The 15,158-nt window shown below is 47.3% G+C and overlaps 1 protein-coding gene across 9 annotated transcripts in view; it reads right to left on the minus strand.

Moving 5' to 3' along the window:
* SLC4A4 (solute carrier family 4 member 4) overlaps window positions 1-15,158 on the minus strand; it is a 187,948-nt gene that overhangs the window by 23,141 nt on the left and 149,649 nt on the right. For all 9 annotated transcript variants that reach the window (XM_081924839.1, XM_081924842.1, XM_081924835.1 and 6 more), the window contains 3 exons: window positions 10,267-10,337; window positions 2,432-2,620; window positions 1,071-1,184 (listed from right to left, as the gene is read on the minus strand). In XM_081924839.1, the coding sequence (XP_081780965.1) occupies window positions 1,071-1,184; window positions 2,432-2,620; window positions 10,267-10,337 (374 nt within the window). The remainder of the gene's footprint in view (window positions 1-1,070; window positions 1,185-2,431; window positions 2,621-10,266; window positions 10,338-15,158) is intronic.

Genomic DNA, 15,158 nt, shown 5'->3' on the forward strand with positions numbered 1-15,158 from the left:
GTGCTCTTTATTAGGGTTGCCATATTTCAGTAAGTGCAAATCTGGACACAAAAGTTATTTTATTTTGGCCAAAGCTGTTGAGCGTTTTCGGCAAAATCGCCCCAAAAAGACGTTTTTGAGCTATTTTTTTAAAAAAGAAAAACAACACTGGTCAGTGAGAAAGAGGAGGATTGGTTTGAGAAGATATTGAATCATTTGGGTAGGTTTGAACAATTTGAGGCAATTAAAACGTTAAAAGTTCAATAAACCTTGTGGAGGGAGGAGTGTTAATGTATATAGAAGTGTACATCTGGTTGATTTGAATATGTTATTATTGAATATGTATATTATTGAATAGGTATACCCAATGTATCAGCCGCCTGGGGGGTTTCACTGTTTGTGTTTTGGTGGCTGGCAAAAAATAAAATATTTTTAAAAAGAAAAAAAGGAAAAACAACAATGCCAACATGGGTTGCCATATGTCTGGATTTTGCCGATTTCCAACCGGATACTGCTTCCGACAGGAGTACAGTGGTGCCCTGCAAGACGAACGCCTCGCAAAACGAAAAACCCGCTAGACAAAAGGGTTTTCCGTTTTGGAGGCGCTTTGCAAAACAAATTTCCCTATGGGGTTGCTTCGCAAGACGAAAAAATATTGCGTCCCCCCGTGGTTTTTTTTCGCTTTTTCGCCCTTTTCCTAAGCCGCTAAGCCGCTTATCAGCTGTTCCGCTGATAAGCCGCTTAACAGCTGATCGCTAGAAGCCACTAGACAGCTGTAGCGCTAATCCGCTAAGCTGTCAATGGGCTTGCTTCGCAAGACGAAAAAACCGCTAGACGAAGAGAATCGCGGAATGAATTCTTTTCGTCTAGCGAGGCACCACTGTATTCTGGGTATGTCCAGGAAATTCCAGACGTATGGCAACCATATGACGTGCCCATCCCATGCAGTACCCGGGTGCATTACATTACATCATGGGGAGTGGGCAATGGAGAAGCAGCATCCACAACACAAAGGGACATGTTCGCTATGTCAACACATAACAGTTTCTTGCCTTCTTTTATGGGAGCTGAGGATGGAATGATTGACTTACCTTGAATTCGCTTGGCACAAGGAGCTTCGGTGTGTCCACACCTACCAGAGCATCAATTCCACAGAAAATGAAGATGGAAAGGATGATGGCAAAGTCGCTGATTAACTTCCTTGCCTGGAAAAAACACAGGTGGTTGTTTATGTATTATATGTATTATGTATTATATTCTGTTGTTATTCTTATTTGAACTTCCTAGTTGCTTGTTAAAAAGGTAAAGGTAAAGGTACCCCTGCCTGTACGGGCCAGTCTTGACAGACTCTGGGGTTGTGCGCCCATCTCACTTAAGAGGCCAGGGGCCAGCGCTGTCCGAAGACACTTCCGGGTCACGTGGCCAGCGTGACATCGCTGCTCTGGCGAGCCAGAGCTGCACACGGAAACGCCGTTTACCTTCCCGCTAGAAAGCGGTCCCTATTTATCTACTTGCACCTGGAGGTGCTTTCGAACTGCTAGGTTGGCAGGCGCTGGGACCGAGCAACGGGAGCGCACCCCGCCGCGGGGATTCGAACCGCCGACCTTTCAATCGGCAAGCCCTAGGCGCTGAGGCTTTTACCCACAGCGCCACCCGCGTCCCCAAGTTGCTTGTTACACACACACAAAAGATCTCCAAGCAACTTACAACATATTTAAAAGCATTGGCTTAAGTAAAAAAATTAGATCGCAATAGTAACACAATTATGCAAAATAGATGTAATTGATTCAAAATATGCATAGCAATCTCCTGCCCAGCAACACACATAATAACAGTAACAGAAAGGTGCATTAGCACAACTAACAGCAGGCAACATCACCATAGTCCGTGTAACTGCTCTTCATCCCATAGGGTCAAAGGGGCAGTGCACAGAATAACCAGTCAAAACACAAAGCTCTAACCCAAAATATGGACATTAAAATTATTTTAAAAATTAAAACGATAAAGTAACATTCAGTAGGAAGACATTCCATCCTTAGTTAAAAAGTAGTACCAGGCTACTGTGAACAACTATTTCATTTTACTTCGGCTGCCACTTAAATAAGGCACTGCCCAGTGAGTGTTTGATGGACACAGAAGGAAAAAGCAAAGAAGCACACAATGAAATCAGTGTTCAGAAAAATGCTTCTGGAGAATATCATCAGCTGGTTCTCTAGTAACCAATGGACCAGAGAGGCAGGTGAAAGGAATGCTGACAATGACAGAATCCTTTGCAAATATATTCCCTGACCTCTGGACTGGATCCTTGGCTCTGATGATCTGGATTCCCTGACCTCTGGACTGTCTTATGTGGATTCTGCTCTCAGGCAAGCGTTCCTTGCAGACTCCTAGCCCCTGCTCACTCAGCAATGAGACTTGGACGGGGCTATGACAGACATGCCAAGATACTTACGGTGGTTGGGAAATAACGGCTGGTCTTGAACTTCTTCAGGGCCATCGAGCAGGTATAGGTGCCCAGGAAGAGCATGCAGGACATGAGTGTGATGTCGGGAACATATTTGCAATTGTTGCCGAAGAGGACTCCCCCGTATTTCAAGCACTCCTTCTTTCCCAGAGATGACCAATCGATCGTGCCATTGTGCTGCAAACCAACAACAGAGATGGCATCTGTTAACTAATTAAGAGAAGCTTACTCTCCTGGTATGCCCCACGGAGGACCTTAAGGTCCATAAATAGCAACACCCTAGAGGTCCCGGGCCCTAAGGAAGTTAGATTAGCCTCAACCAGAGCCAGGGCCTTTTCAAAACTGGTTCTGGCCTGGTGGAACGCTCTGCCTCATGAGACCAGGGACCTGCAGGATCAGAGTTGTTCCGCCTGGCCTTTGGCTTGGAATCAACTTGATTCCATCCCCCTCTTTCTTTTTTCCTTTCTCCTCCTGTGAAGAGGCTGCATCTTAATGTTTTAATGTTGTGTTTTAATCTTGTTTTTAAGTTGTATTTTAATCAACTTGTTTTTATTATTGGTTGTTAGCCGCCCTGGTCGGGGAGGGCAGGGTATAAATAATAATAATAATAATAATAATAATAATAATAATAATAATAATAATTACTGCAATCCACCGTTGCTTTCTCAATCCACAAAAGGCATGTCGCAAAGCTGGGTGAAATTCAAATAAGCCCCCAGATGATGATGAGACCACCCCCCAAGGTGCTAAATTGCAAAGGTGCTAAGTTTCCTGCAGTGCTGACAGCGAGGACTACAGCAATCCAGGGCAGACCAGTGGCCACTGGGAGACCAACAGCAGGCAAAGCCAGAATCAATGATAGAATGGACCAATTCTGGTTTTGCTTCCATCCTTCTCCCTGCTGCATTCTACAGTGAGAACACTGGGACCACACTGAAATGTTGCTAAGTAAGAAGGTAGACAGAGCTTGGTGGACTAGCCTCCCCTGGAGTAATCTGTCACGCAGGAGTTTTGGCTGTGTGAACCAAAACTTTATTTTGCCTTGGGGTACATCAATTTGAGAAGCTGAGCACAACACTGTAAGATCTCACCAGTAAGTGGGCACAGGCAGCATCTTTAGGTTTGCCATCCTCTCTTGCTTTTGGATGGTTCAGAATTTATCTGGTTAAATTCCCCTGGTGTGTGTCACCTGCTAACGTCAGCTTACAGAAGCTGGGCGGAGACAGAAGCTTTTAGAAGCAAAGAAGGAGGAGTTTTTCCCTGTACTTTCACTTCTTCCCTCTGTGTATCTGTGAGGGAGACATGGCTGAAAGAAGCCCTGGACTTTGTTTGCTGTAATGTTTTAATAAAGAGCTGTAAATAGACGAACCTGTCTATGTGTGCTTACAAGAAGCAAGACTGCTTTACACGCTGTGTTCAACTCTGCTAAAAAGCCGTGACCTGAAGGGAGCAACAGTGGCGCAGCTGTGAAGAAGTGTGCCGGACCCGTTATAAACTGCTGATTGGGATCGTAAAGCTGTCCCCGGTCGCGGCCCCATCGATAAGGCAAGATCGATAGATATCTCCGAACAGGTTATGGAGTGTCAGAAAACGCTCGTAAAGCAGTCGGTGTGAGCCTCAGGAATGCTTTGAAGTCAGCGGTCTGCGGCTGAGGAGCGCAACGGGAGCTGACTGGGTGCCGGAGAGCAGATGATTCATTGCCTGCTTCCGTGAGACAGTGAGAGCTTCTGATACACAGAGAGCTGGAGCTAAAAAAGCAGCTAAAAGCTGGGAGCTGAGACGCAGCTGAAATATCGTTTCTCCACGGAAGGGAAGGCCGGAGGAAGCTGGTACTGCGTAAGTAAGCTTGGGCCCCCTTGGGAGAACGGGAGAAGATGGCTGAAAGCCAGAATATACCGCTGGAAAAGCTCACTCTAAAGAGTTGGGCAACATGGTCCAGACAAATAAGGGGATGGTTCTTGGTTGAAGGCGTCTGGGAAGCAAGTCAATGGGAGCCAAAATCACCACCCCTTAGCCGGCCAGCAGCTGGAGCAGGTGAAGCAAGCTGTGGGGCTGTGTTGGCTGAAGATAGCCAGAGGCTGCAAGAGCTAGAGATGCTCAGAGCATGCGTTGATGCATCGCTGAGACCTCATTTGGAGGGCGTAACGACAGCGTGGGCTGCCTGGAATTTGCTGAAGGGCTTGTGTGAGGCGTCAGCGAAAGGCCAAAGCCCTGGAGGAAGCCCTGGGGGGGCTGGAGGATGCCCAGAAGGCCCAATGGGGGCTGGGACAGTGTTGGGGAGCTGTTGCAATGCTTCTACACGTCTGTGTGATGGACTGAGTCCTGGAGAGGCTGGACTGGCAGGCCCTGTTCCCGATGTCTTGGCCTCTAGGAGCGCTAGTGAGCAGATCGGGGGGGCGAAGAGTTCCAAAGGCGAGTTTAACGAACTTTCCCTTTGTGCTGAAGCAGAGAGGAGCTTCAGGGGGGGCCAAGCTGGTGGAAGGCACCGTTCCAGAAGGAGGAAGGCCAGGCCAGCTGGGAGGAGCCCCGGGCAGTGTTTTTCCACTGGAGTTCAACGTCAGCGTGGCAGTTGCCCCCACCGGAGCAGAGAGCCGATGCAGGATGTTTTCAAGGACTTTTCCCATGGGAATCAGGCAGGTTTCCATGGCAACAGGCCTGGCCAGCCAGGCAGGCGTGCAGGTGGCCGTAGTAAACAGCAGGGAGAAGAGTCTTATCAAGTTTCTGCGAGTATGGCAGTGTTTGACGACGGCCAAGTGGAAAATTCCGTCAGCTTTGTTATAGACTCTGCAGCTAACCGCAACATGGTTCCAGAGATCCCTGCAGTCGAGAGGTGGAATTGCACAGCAGTTCCGAAGGGGCAAACTATTAAGTTCGCGAATGGACAGAAAACTAGAGTTCGCAAATGCACTAATGTCTATCTTTCTGTCTTACAGGAGACGGTGGATTTTTGTATTGTTCCAGAGATTCATCACTGTTTGCTATCTGTGCCTTATTTGTTAAGTAAGGGGTTCAAAGTTTGTTTTGAAAATGATGTCTGCACAATCTCCAAAGAGGGGAGGTTACTGGCCAAAGTGCGGAAGGGACAGAATGATCTTTTCATTCTTAAAACGTCTCTTGGAGGTGAGGGGAAGGTTGAGAAAGCACAAGCGTTGCGTGCTACAGTTCCCAACCAACGTGCTACAATTCCCGCTCATAATGTTACATGTGCATGCGTATGGCATCAGAGAACAATTCATGGGTCGGTAGAGGACTTGCAGACTCTGCCCGAGGTTACCACGGGGTGTAGGATTCAAAATTGTGGAAGTGCCATTGATTGTGACACTTGCAAGCAGACAAAGGTGAGAGGGTGCAGTTACCCAAAGGTGGAACGTGTGGCCACTAAACCTTTTGAGCTGGTACACATAGATTTGGCCGGTCCTGTCAAGGAACCAAGTCTGGGAGGGGCCAGGTTTCTGCTAACGTTTTTGGATAATTTTTCGCAGAGTTCCTGGGCTCACGGTCTCAAATCCAGGGAGGATGCAGCACAGCTGATCAAGAGCTGGATTGAGGGGGTGGAACAGAGGTTCTCCACCAGGGTTCAAGAGATCATCAGTGATAGAAATGCTGAGTACACTGGTTCTGCGTTGCAGAAGTTCTTGCAGAAGAGAGGGATACGCCACACAGTTAATTCACCCCAGCAAGGGGGGGTGGCAGAGCTGAGGAGTGAGGCTCTGGTTAAGGCTGCACAGGTGATGCTGAAAGAAGCCAGGTTGCCTCCTGAGTTTTGGGTGGAGGCTACTAGGGCTGTGTCATTCACCTGGAATCGGGTCTACAATTCACTGGTAGGTGACACACCGTTTTCTTTGTTGAATGGCCGCAAACCCCAGGTTCACTTTCTGCGGACTTTTGGGACTCCTGCGCTTGTCGCTTTGCCTAAGGCTTTGCAAGGGCCAGATGGAGCCAAAGTCCAGAAAATGATCTTCTGTGGGTATGAGCCAGATGCCCGTGCATGGCGTTTTGCTTACCCGTCAGGTGATCAGAGTAAGGTGCTGATCAGTAAACACGCTGAGTTCTTAGAGGAGGATGTAAAGTCAAAGACTCCTGTCAGGCGTGATGTTCTCTCAGATTGTCTCTCTGACCCAGAAGACAGTTCTGATGAGGCAGAGGAAGAAGGGGCTGAGGCTGCTGATGACGACCAGGTCACTGACCAGGGTCAAGAGCAGGATGTGGCATCTCCACAAGTTGTTAAGAGACTGCCCAAGAGTGCGCCTAGTTCTCCTGTGAGTGTAATGGAGAGGATTCGAAGACGCTTTAAGTCAGAGGGTGAATTCCATGATGCAGAGGACTCACCTGCTGATCAAAGTGAGTCAGAGGAAACACCTGAGTTTGTGCCTAGGAGGTCCAGTCGCACAACGAAAGGTATCCCACCAGAGAGGTATCAGGCCACAGGTGCGTGGGTAAGTTTCGCACAGTGCGATTCTGAGAGTTGTGAGGTGGTTCCACAAATGCCAAACAGGTTTGCCAAGGGAGGGCACAAGGCATTGGGGAAGGAATTGATCTCACAAGGTGTTACTGAAGATGTTGCACAGGTATCACGCAGGGACACAAGGGGGGGTGTGATGGTTCAGAATTTATCTGGTTAAATTCCCCTGGTGTGTGTCACCTGCTAACGTCAGCTTACAGAAGCTGGGCGGAGACAGAAGCTTTTAGAAGCAAAGAAGGAGGAGTTTTTCCCTGTACTTTCACTTCTTCCCTCTGTGTATCTGTGAGGGAGACATGGCTGAAAGAAGCCCTGGACTTTGTTTGCTGTAATGTTTTAATAAAGAGCTGTAAATAGACGAACCTGTCTATGTGTGCTTACAAGAAGCAAGACTGCTTTACACGCTGTGTTCAACTCTGCTAAAAAGCCGTGACCTGAAGGGAGCAACAGTGGCGCAGCTGTGAAGAAGTGTGCCGGACCCGTTATAAACTGCTGATTGGGATCGTAAAGCTGTCCCCGGTCGCGGCCCCATCGATAAGGCAAGATCGATAGATATCTCCGAACAACAGCCTGGGTCCTCTAAACCCTTTCAGGAAAATAACACAGGACCTAGAATGATTTAGCCAAAAGCAAAAGCTCCTGCCGACAGCTTTTGTCTAATCTTAATACCGCAGTAAGGGAAGGAGGATTCACTGAGATCTTTATTTTTGCTTCACCTTCCTTCCCAATCCTCCACATTTGTCCCATTGTGTTCCTCTGTGTCACTTTTGAAGATTGCCATCTAGCACTCGTGATCTTCCTTCAATCTATATTCAGAAGCGCTACACCGGAGGCATGCGGTCCTCTTCAAGCTATTTCTTTTATCACCCAGTTTTCAGAACAGGATTCCTTTTGTTCAAGCCCCAAAATCTCACTGCGAAGGCAGATTTCGCTGCCAAGAAACCTTAGGGAGGATGGCCCTCCCTAGCGCTGCGGAGTGGAAAATAAAATAGAATCCAGAGACCACGGTGGTGCAAGAGGCAATGTAAACTTGTCGAGAGAGGACTTGGCAGGCTCTTTTGATCCATTGGTGTCAGCAAAATCATGACTCGACTCTACTGCAGCCTCGGAAAATGTCTAAGGAAGTCTCGCTCCAGTTCAGAGAGCCTCTCAATGCTCTCGTTGACTTTGGCAAGTGAAAACTGTCAGCAAAGAACCAGCCCACAACTCAGGGCAGGGACGGAGAGCTTGCAGCCTTCCAGGCGCGGGCAGACTACAATTCCCTATAATATAGGTTTGTTGTTGTTGTTTTGTTAGACTACAATTCCCATCATCCCTGACTATTTGCCTTGCCGGCCGGGGCTGATGGGTGATGGACTCCAACAACACCTGGAGGGCCACAGATTCCCGACCTCTATTTTATATAATGTTTGTGATATACAGTACACGTAACTGAAATGCACGCATATTCTCTCCCTATCTATGTACTTCTTCCCTTTCCTCTTTTCTCAGTGGCGTCAAATTTAAGACAGTAAGCCCCATGGGCAGAGACTTCTCTTTTTTGGGCTCTGTAAAATACTAGACACCAATGGCACGGTATAAATATTGATGCCATCTACGTATAACGTGCGCCGCTGCAAAATCAGCAAAAGAAAAGAGCCCTGCCTCAAGGAGCTTGCAACCTACTTTTTGCAAGGGAGGGAATGCAAGAGAAAGGAGAGGCAATGATTAACAAGGAGAGAGAGAGAGGAAGGAGGAAGGACCAAGAGGAGGGTAGTAAGAGTCAGGAGCAAGGGGGTGGGGAGGAAGATGCCAAAGCGAAGAACAAGAAAAGCTGACCCTAGCAAGCCAGGCTAGAGGAGGAGGCGGGGGATGAGAAGGCGGAAGCTATTTTGGCAGCGGATGCACAGGGGGACTGATGGGACATGCCATTTCCTATGCAAACACAAGAAGCACCTTGAGGCTATGGCACTTTGTCACAGTACATTGTAATGCTCAGCAGTTTCCTCCTCTTTTTCTGGCTGCCTTGCAGAATTTCTAATAGGATGCCCTTCCCATTCTTAATAGCCACTTAAAACAGGCCAAGGATGCTATATGGTTCCCCTTGCGAGGGTGAGTTATGTGAAGGGTGCATGGCCTCAGTTAAGGCATGTATCTCACCTGCCCGGCATCGTTTCACAGACCTCAGGACAGACACAAGCAGAGGGCTTGTCGTCACTGCACATTGCTCCTCCCAGAAGCAGTCCTCCTTGGCCACTGCCTCATCTCCTTCCACGCAGGCTCTCTCTATCACTTCCCCCTCATCCCCATGTGTACAGGGTCATGCTATCATTAGGGGCAGCTGGAAGGGAATGGCAGCACTGTGATCCTGGGGCCCCTGCCAGCCAAGTTACAGTGCTTACCCCGAAGGGAGAGGTGGAGCGGAGGTCAGCAAGCACAGAGGAGAGCCAATCGCCAGTCTTGCCACTGAGCCCACACAGCACTGATCCGCCTGATACTTTGACCTTCCTGGTAAGCACAGTGATGTGACTGATGCGCAGCTGGGCGCATGGCCCCCGCAACTCTGTCTCCCTTTTGCTGCCATAGGAGTCAGTGTTGCACAGAAGTTAGAGACCTGGGAGACTTCAGTTAGATCAGGCATGGGCAAACTGGGCCCTCCAGATGTTTGGGGACTACAACTCCCATCACCCCTAGCTAACAGGACCAGTGGTCAGGGATGATGGGAACTGTAGTCCCAAAACATCTGGAGGGCCGAGTTTGCCCATGCCTGGTTTAGATCCCCACTCAGCCCAGAAGCTCAGCGGGCGGCTTTGAGTCAGTCACTGTCTCTCAGCCGGACCTACCTCACAGAGTCGTTGTGAGGGCAAAATAGAGAGGTGAAGAAGTGTGCATGCCACTTTGAGCTCTTTGGGGGCGGGGTGTGGAAATAAAGGTTAATAATAATAATAATAATAATAATAATAATAATAATAATAATAATGCTGCCCATGCTGAAATCCCACAAAGAAATCACCATGCTGTTGAATTTAAACACCAGGTGGTGTTTCATTTCCCCATGAAAAGGGGAAAGAGTTCGGACAAAATTTGGCATTTTTAATCCCTTCTGAAATCAAAAGAACTTGCTCGTGACTAAATGATTTAAGCACACACCGTTTCCCTCCAGCTCTATCAGTTTGTTCTTTTATGTTATGAATCTGGGCACAGGGAAAAAAAATTAAAGCTATAACCCTCTACCCACTTACCTGGCAACAAATGTCACTGAATTCCAAGAGATTAAAAATAAAAGGTTCAAAAGAGTGGCGAAGCACTGAAGTGTAACAGATAATGTAACTTGCACAGAACACAGAAATGTCAAGTGTCCGTTTTCCTCATTAGCTCAGCTTACCATCTCAGTAGAGTTACTTGCAGGCCAATAAGATGGAGTTGTGGCTGTCACGTTAAATGCAGAAGAATTAACTGCAAAAGACAAAAAAGAGCAGAATGCAGCGTTTTGAAAGAAGCGCTTTAAATGTTGTGGGAAACAAGTTGCAATTAAAAAGAAACTCACAGCCCCTTCGCCTATCTAAAAATAATATCCAGTTAAGACTCTCAATCCTCTTACGCTTCAACCTATAAACAGCCCAAAGAGCGATTCTGAATTACTCCAAAGACATAGAAAAGCTTCAAAAAGTAGACAACACTTCACTCCAAAACCTGCATCGCTCATCATTTGCTTTCTACTCAATATAGACACACACAAAAAACCTACCCCATAATTGTCCTGGATTATTTCGGTGCCTGCATGACTACAGATTGGAACCCTTATCAGTATTCCATTGCAAAATCATCATTAATAAATCCTCATGTTATCCAGGAGATCAAAGTGCATTACAAGATCAGAACTTTCAACTCTTTGCCATTTTATTCCTTCATTATATAGGGATAATAGTTTGAGTGCTAAAATGGTTGTGCTTGCAGTTAAGGTGTGTTGAAGAAGATTCAGCATTTCCCTTGTGGGTGGGTGGGGGTGGGTGGCAGTGGCGGGGGGTAGATCCTCCAACCTGTCAGGATTTTAGAAAAGACTGAAACATGCCTGCAGAGTACATTAAAAGAATGATACTTAAAGCAACCATAAACAGCAGTTTGCATCCCTTTAGTATACTTATATGCTATTGGAAAAATCATTGGCAATTTTTGTCTTTCAGTCCACAGTGTCACAGAACCATCAAATCATAGAATTTTAGAGTTGGAAGGTACCCCAAGGGTCATGAAGTCCAATATTATTATTATTATTATTATTATTATTATTATTATTATTATTATTATTATTTATACACCCATCTGGCTGGGTTTCCCCAGCCACTCTGGGAAGCAGAATATTAAAATACAATAATCTATTAAACATTAAAAGCCTCCCTAAACAGGGCTGCCTTCAGATGTCTTCTAAAAGTCTGGTAGTTGTTGTTCTCTTTGACATCTGGTGGGAGGGCGTTCCACAGGGCGGGCGCCACTACCGAGAAGGCCCTCTGCCTGGTTCCCTGTAACTTAGCTTCTCGCAATGAGGGAACCTCCAGAAGGCCCTCGGCGTTGGACCTCAGTGTCCGGGCAGAACGATGGAGGTGGAGACGCTCCTTCAGGAATCTCAGCTAAAACATCCATGACAGGTGGCCATCCAACTTCTGCTTCAAAACCTCCAAAGAAACCTCCCTCTCGAGGGAGCCCATTCCACTGTCGAACAACTCTTACTGTCAAGAAAGCTCTTCCTGATGTTGAGTTGGAATCTCCTTTCTTGTAACCTGAAGCCATCGGTTCAAGTCCTCCCCTCCAGAACAGGAGAAAACAAGCCTGTTCCTTTTTCCATGTGACAGCCCTTGAGATATTGAAGGTGGCTATCATATCTCCTTTCGAGGCATCAGTTTTACACTGTAGCACTTGAGAAGTTTTGGTATGCTGTTTCCGAAAAAGGATCATGGGGATGGGGGCTTGGGTTACTGGGATGTCGTTTTTAATTTTGATTATGGATTTTTGTGGTTTTGCATTTTGATTCTATTCTGTGAATCGCCCTGAGACCTCCAGATTTAGGCCAGTATATAAATGCAACAAATAATAATAACGGGCCTATCAGGCAAGCTTGATTAGGACAGTCCTTTGGGGCCCAGAGAGATGAAGGTGGGGGCAGGTGGGTACCAGGAACATAGAACGTGACCTTATACCAAAGTCAGACCACAGGTCTATCTAACTCAGTATTGTTGACTCTGAATGACAGACGCTCTCCGGGTAATCAGAAAGGTTATCAGAAAGCCCTGCATGGGGGTGCTGGGGGTTGAATTTGGCTTCTTTCGCATGCAGTCTTCTACCACTGAGCTACAGCCCTTCTCAACATGTTCTCAACAGTTTCCATGCAGGAGAAATAGAAGCCGAACAGATCTGGTGAACAGTGGCCAGTGTACACACCAGCTTCCTTGACAGAAGGTGAGGGGTTGTTCCCTTTCACTTGCATCAGGGCCAAGGTAGGCGACCTTCTGCCAGGACCGCAGCCCAGCACTTCACAAAACCAGGCTGTGATGCTCAGCATTGGAAGTAAAGGTCTAGATCAGGGACCAGCAAACTTTTTCAGCAGGGGGCCGGGTCTACTGTCCCTCAGAGCTTGTGGGGGGCCAGACTATATTTTTTGGGGGGGGGGAAATTCCTATGCCCCACAAATAACCCAGAGATGCATTTTCAATAAAAGCACACATTCTACTCATATAAAAACACCAGGCAGGCCCCACATATAGCCCAGAGATGCGTTTTACATAAAAGGACACATTCTACTCGTGTAAAAACACACTGATTCCTAGACCGTCTGCGGGCCGGATTTAGAAAGCGATTGGATTGGGCCTGATCCGGCCCCTGGACCTTAGTTTGCCTACTCCTGGTCTAGATAAAGGTGGACCCTGCCTCATTCCTGCAGCATCACCAGATTTCACTGGGGGGGGGGACGGGACACACAGCCAATGCTTGAATGGAAAACTGCAGTTACTTTAAATAGCACCACAAAGCCTGCACAACCTCAGCCTCACAAGCACAGCTCTCCCAGTGTTAATACACACTGGAAACAAATCAAGCCTTTTTTTTCCTTTCCACCTTACGCTGTTAATGAATTTTATACAAACATCCTTCTTTTTTTTAAAACCGTGTCCATCCCTAGGGAAAGTCAACAATAAATGCGTGTGAGATCAGACGAAGAAAGAGACTTGGAGACTTGCTTTGTTGTGCTTACTTTCCAATTTCTTTCCTTCCACTACCCCGAAATACTTTGCTGCAGTACTGGCTGAAAACCAGCAGGAGATGCAGTAAGCCAAGAATCAAATCTAGCTCCTGAGCCTAAGCAAAGGAGGAGGGATCTTCTCCCACCGCTTATTTCATTCATCAAATGGAATATGAGTGCAGGCACATGTGTGCAAAGGGATTTCAATAGCTGGTTTCAGAAAAGGGCTGCTGTAGGAGTGTGGCTTTTAAAAGCTGTTGGATTATCTGTTAGTGACACACACACACACACACACACACACACACACACACACACACATATTTAATTTAAGCTGTTCACACATTATTAAGCACCTAGTATAGAATTCGAAGAATTAACTGTCGAATGATGAGCAGTAAATGCTGCCAACTTAACCGGAAGAAACCACACCAGCCCATTCCACCTGGTTTTCTAGATCTTGGAGTGCCTGTTCCAGAGAACAAGTATGTTCTGCAGTAAAGCACATTCCTTACATCCTGCCTGGAAAGGACAAAACTGGCAAAGCCATGCGTGGCACCTCAAAGACTAAAGGATTTATTGCAACATACCCTTTCATTGGTGATAAATCCCATTCATCAGATGCAAAAAACCAAGATACGGTCATTTTTTTTGCTGCTGCAGGGGATGAAAATGAAAATGTCTCCCACAGCCTTTAAACCTGGCTGGGGTAAAAGCCAGAACAGGAACACATGATCACTACTGCTATTTTTAAAAGCATTTTAGGAGACCTGTGACACCCTAAGACTGGCCAATTTATTTGAGGCAGGGAGAACACGTCGCCCATCAGGTTCCAATCAGCCCCAGCCAGCATGGCCAACTAGGAAGGCATGATGGGAGTTGTAGTTCAGCAACATCTGGAGGAATACTGGTTCACCATTCCAGCGATAAGACCAGGGGGAGGGGGTTAGATGGTGTCACAGCACTTTCAGGCAAGGAATGTCCAGAGTGAGGTAGTAGCTATTGTCAAAAGTACACTTAAAGGTAAAGGGACCAGCTTCTCCTGCCTCTGACTCTAGCCTCCCCAGGTCACTGTTCCCTTCTTCCAAGTCAGTCTCCAACCCCCACTCCCTTCTCACGATCAGAATCCAGCCATCACTCCTCAGCTGCAAAAAGCAGTCCTGAAACTATGCCCATTTATCCACACAAGAGTCCTGCTGGATCAGGCCAAGCAAGGCCTATCTAGTCCTGCATCCTGCTGTTACAGGAGACATCAAAGTGCCAATAGGAAGCCTGTAAGCCGGACCTGAGAACAAGAGCCCTCTCCTGTCTTATGATCCCAGGCAACTAGTATTGAGAGGCATGCAGCCTCCAATGGTTCAGGAAGAACACCAGCCACTGTGGCGAGTCCCTGTTGATATTCTTAAAGGTGAAGGTAGCCCTGACCGTGAGGTCCAGTGGCCGACTCTGGGGTTGCGGTGCTCATCTCGCTTTATTGGCCGAGAGAGCCGGCATACAGCTTCCAGGTCATGTGGCCAGCATGACTAAGCCGCTTCTGGTAAACCAGAGCAGCGCACAGAAACGCCATTTACCTTCCCACCGGAGTGGTATCTATTTATCTACTTGCACTTTGACATGCTTTCAAACTGCTAGGTTGGCAGGAGCAGGGACCGAGCAACGGCAGCTCAGCCCGTGATTGGGAATCGAACAGCTGACCTTTTGATCGGCAAGTCCTAGGCTCTGTGGTTTAACCCACAGCACCACCTGTGTCCCGTTGATAGTCTTATCCCTCATAATATTGCCTAGTCTTCTTTGAAAGCCATCCAAGTTAGCAGCTAAATCTTTTGGAAGCAAATTCCAGTTTTCCAATGCGCTGCATGAAGAAGTGTTCTCTTTGCCCTGTATCTCCCAACATTTAGCTTCATTTCTTATTTACTTGGTCCATTTGTACCCCACCTTTCCTAAAAGGAGACCAAGGCAGAATACTCTGTGGTCCTTTCCCCTGTTTTGTACCCACAACAACCCTGCAATGAAGACTAGGCTGAGAGACAGTGACTGGCCCCAAGGTCATA

This window comes from Podarcis melisellensis (assembly GCF_964234715.1).
Source record: "Podarcis melisellensis genome assembly, chromosome: 9".
NCBI lineage: Eukaryota > Metazoa > Chordata > Lepidosauria > Squamata > Lacertidae > Podarcis > Podarcis melisellensis.